Here is a 3,930-nt window from a genome sequence, read left to right as displayed (position 1 = left end):
CCAAATTTTGGATAGAAGAAAAGATAAAGCTATCTCTTATGTATTTAAAATTTTATAATTTTTTTTAATATTTCTCTTAACAAAAATATTTATGATCTTTCATTTTTGAAATTAAATAAAAGCAATATCTAAATTTTGAAAAAAAAAAACCAAAACTATAAATTATGTTTTTTTTTTTAAATATCATGTTACTTAGGGAATATTTCTAACAACTTATGTGACATAAATCTCTTCACTTAACTTGTTACTCATGAAATATCTTCTAACAATTTGTATAACACTTAATTTGGCCGAGATCTAGGCTACCTCGAATTTAAATTACATGAATTTGACCTAAGATTTAACCATTTTTTATTGATTTGTAATTAAAATTAAATAAACCCTAATTAGGCAAGGGAGGCGCTTAAACCTAAGGCAATGGGCGGTCAGCAATTTTCCAATTGAACTTTGACTACCGTCTCAAACAAATCTCCGATTCCGTCTAACGGTTGGATGAAGGGGATCGCTCTCCTCCTGGGCAGCTATCTATTTAATAGTGTTGTTCTATAGCGATTCTGCAATTATCTTCCCCAATCTGCCGGGTTTGCCATGCGCGATTGCTGTTTTGGGTAGTCTGTGCAATGCTTCCATGCCTATCTCTCCTTTTGAGCTTTTGCAGATGAAGCTGCTTCCCTGCTATCACCTGCCGTTCTGGTAAGTTCACATTTCTTTTCGCTGTGTAATTGAGATCAGCACATTTCAGTGATTCAACCAATGGATTTTTGGGTTCGTCAGTTTGATCAGAGAATTTAGCACCCTTTTGATCAAACCTGTTTCTTAATGACTTTGGTGATTTGGGATCCTGCAGGGCCTTTGATCTGGAAATTATAAAAAGCAAACAGTAATGGCTTCTTGATCATACCGGGATTTGCTTTGGTAATTCTCTTTAGTTTGGCGCAAGATGGTCCATAGCTGTGATCCGTTCATCTCTGGGTAAGATTCTCGGCTATTCATCCCGTTTTTATTATTTGGCGCAATTTGAGCGCTCGTTTGGCCCTTATACGTCTATTTGAGGGCTCTGGTCTTTGAAGGAGACTTAGTTAGTGTTGCATGGAAAAAGTTCCAATGGAGAACGATAATTTCTGGCAATGGTGCGGGGCTCGCAAGAAGCTTTTCACCATGAACAAAATCCAGTCTATGGGAGATGGATTCTCTGCAGTAATTAAAATCGGATCTCCTGCGAACGGGTCCTGTCAAAACATTATTCTGAAAGGAAAGCAATGCATCCATGACTCTTCCCTCCGCAGATCTTCGACAACTGTTGAAGGAAATGCATTGAAATCCAGAGGTTATAGTGGGGACTTCTGCTTGCCAGTTCGAAATTCAGTTGCAGAGGTTAGCCCCTTCCAGAAAGGAGATTCGACAAAGTCCCCAATATCAGTAATTCGACATCACATATCTTCATCTGGGACTAATTCAGATTCATTGTCAGATCATCAACACGGCGGTTCAGGCTCGGATGGTCAGTTCTTGCGCCGATATTGGGGTGTTGCGAATGAAAATTCTGTTGAAGACCTGGGTTTTTATGACAAGAAGCAACAGTCGAAATCGGGAATGGCTAGAAAGGGCCAAAAGCCAGGTCTTAAGCGGCCTAGGTTGTTCGCTGATGATGGAATAACGGGCAGTTCAGGTCAGTATGCGGCCAGTAACAGGGAACCCTCGGTTGAGGCCTCGTCATCTTATTCGATTTCTAAGGTAGCTGCAGAGGACATGGAGTTGCAGTCACCAGGTATGCATGGGGAACTGAGGGATTTGAGTCCTAATTACATTGATTGGCCCTGCCATCCACCTGCTACCAAGAAACCCAAGAAGGATCAAGGCTTGGTCTCTATGATCAACAGGAGCAGTTTCCAAATTGAGAATCAGAAGGATGAATCTGAGAACTTATTTGAAGGGCTTCATCTTTTAGCTGATGTTGCGGTTTGGGTTCGGTCTCTGGAAAAGGACCCGTCCTGTTTCACTGAGAATATCCCACAAAAAGAAGGGATTAGAAAGGCAATCTTCATTCCCATAGGGGCGCCGTTTTCACAGAAGAAAGCAGTCAGAAGAACCAAAGGTGTTCTTCAACATCACCAGCCGGATGCTCCGCAGACGCCTCATGATTTACAGAAGAATCTGAGTGCTGCCAATTCAAAGCCTCTCCTGACATCTGACAGCATTGGCAACCTGGATGGCCTGGCGTGCATAAAGCAGAGCGAAAATCTAGTTGCGGGTAATGGGATTGATGAAGATCAAATAGCGAACCCACAATTGCGCTCCTCTAAGAGAGTTAAATCTCAGGCATTGCCGACAAAGTATTGTGACTCTGTTCTCCACTCATGGAAGAAAGGTACTAGATGAAAATTCAAATTATCATGTTTGTTGCTTCAGGGCTGAAATCATTTTATGAGTTTTTCAAGTTTCCACTTGATTGGTTATTGCGAACACCTTATCAACATAAAATGTCATATCTCTGAGAGTATTTCAATGCTGCCTACTAAACTAATGCCAACATGAGAGAGAGGAAATGCTGTCAGTCTCCACAGTCTGTAATAGAATAGGGACATTGACAGTCAATTTTCCCTTTTTTGTTCTGGATTACTCTCTCTTCGTTGTGTTGAGTGTAAATGAAACTCTTGCGAAATCTGATTTGAATATTCATTAATTTGTTTACACCAGAGTTGCTTCACATTTTTCTTTTAAAATAGTCTTCCAGTTCTATTCAAACTGTAAATCATTGCACTTCCACAAATTAACTCTTCTTAATTGTAAACAGTTATGCTTCTGATCTAGGGCAAGTAGCATGTATTTGAATTTGAATTATTGGCAGTTTATAACATGAATTTTGGTATCAGTTGGAGCTATTCAATTTTCTCATCTAGTTGTTGAAGGATCTTTAAACTGATCCTCTATCAAATAAACTGAATCCATATTCTGATGCTCTGGACATTGCTTATAAGCAAAATGAATGAACTTCCTTGATGCCAACTTGTGTTGAATCTCTTCCTACCTCTGTATATATTTATAATAACTTTTAGAAGTTTTACTTGGTATTATTAACCTCCAAATAATGTGGTTCTGTAAATCTGTTTATGTAGCCCTTCCAGTTTTCCTTTACATGTTCTGTTAATAATGGGGTTCTGTTTAGGTAGCCCTTCCAGTTTTCCTTTACATGTTTTGTAAATAATGGGGTTCTGTTTTGTAGCCCTTCCAGTTTTCCTTTACATACTATTTTTGATGTTTATTTTTTTTTTTAATTCTGTATTTGTATGTTTTTTTCTGTTTTTTCAATTCTTTATATGTAGACAAGCCTATTGGAATATACATGGTGGATGGCCGGAGGGCCACAGTTCAGAAATTATAAATAGCCTTATGTATGGGTTATAATATCAAACCACACTGTACAAATTATAAATAAATGCTGGCTAACTCTTCCTTGCCTTACGTACATGTTTTTGTAGTCCTTCCAGTTTTCTCTTCCATAAATATGTATTTTGATGCTTGATTTTAAATCCTCTGCCTGTAAACAAACCAGATTAGACTATAAATGGTGGATGGCTTGAAATCCTCTGCCTGTAAACAAACCAGATTGGAATATAAATGGTGGATGGCTTGAGGATTATAAGCATTCACCATGTGATTTATTTGACTGAAATATTTATAGTTTACAGACATGTGATTTTTCTTTAATTTTTTTGTGATTAAGTTGAGTTTAGGTTGGTGTTAGCTTGTTTATTATATGGAAGAATACAATGGGATGTTATTACCAGGATTATGTGAGGTTTGGTCGAGCTTGGACGTTCAAAGTGATTTCCATTCTCAGTCCCTCTCATAAAATTTAAACCTAAAATTTAGTGGGGACTAAACCCCACACAAACCAATTGGTTTACACCTCATGAGTTATATGCAATT

The 3,930-nt window shown here is 38.1% G+C and overlaps 1 protein-coding gene across 1 annotated transcript; it reads left to right on the top strand.

The window, feature by feature from the left end:
• The first annotated feature begins 475 nt into the window (after positions 1–475).
• Positions 476–2,691, top strand: LOC149229988 (uncharacterized). The gene is made up of 2 exons (XM_089378804.1): positions 476–693; positions 848–2,691. Exon 2 carries the CDS (start codon positions 1,090–1,092, stop codon positions 2,377–2,379), a length of 1,290 nt encoding a protein of 429 aa, XP_089234930.1. The 5' UTR covers positions 476–693; positions 848–1,089; the 3' UTR covers positions 2,380–2,691.
• The last annotated feature ends 1,239 nt before the right edge of the window (positions 2,692–3,930 follow it).

Source organism: Pinus tabuliformis, chromosome J, assembly GCF_031772625.1.
Source record: "Pinus tabuliformis cultivar Carrire ecotype Pingquan chromosome J, CPIR1, whole genome shotgun sequence".
Lineage (NCBI taxonomy): Eukaryota > Viridiplantae > Streptophyta > Pinopsida > Pinales > Pinaceae > Pinus > Pinus tabuliformis.
This window is presented reverse-complemented; position numbering and strand designations above follow the sequence as displayed.

Excerpts from the sequence above, each read along its gene's own strand:
- LOC149229988 (XM_089378804.1), top strand. The coding sequence starts at position 1,090 with ATGGAAAAAGTTCCAATGGAGAACGATAATTTCTGGCAATGGTGCGGG.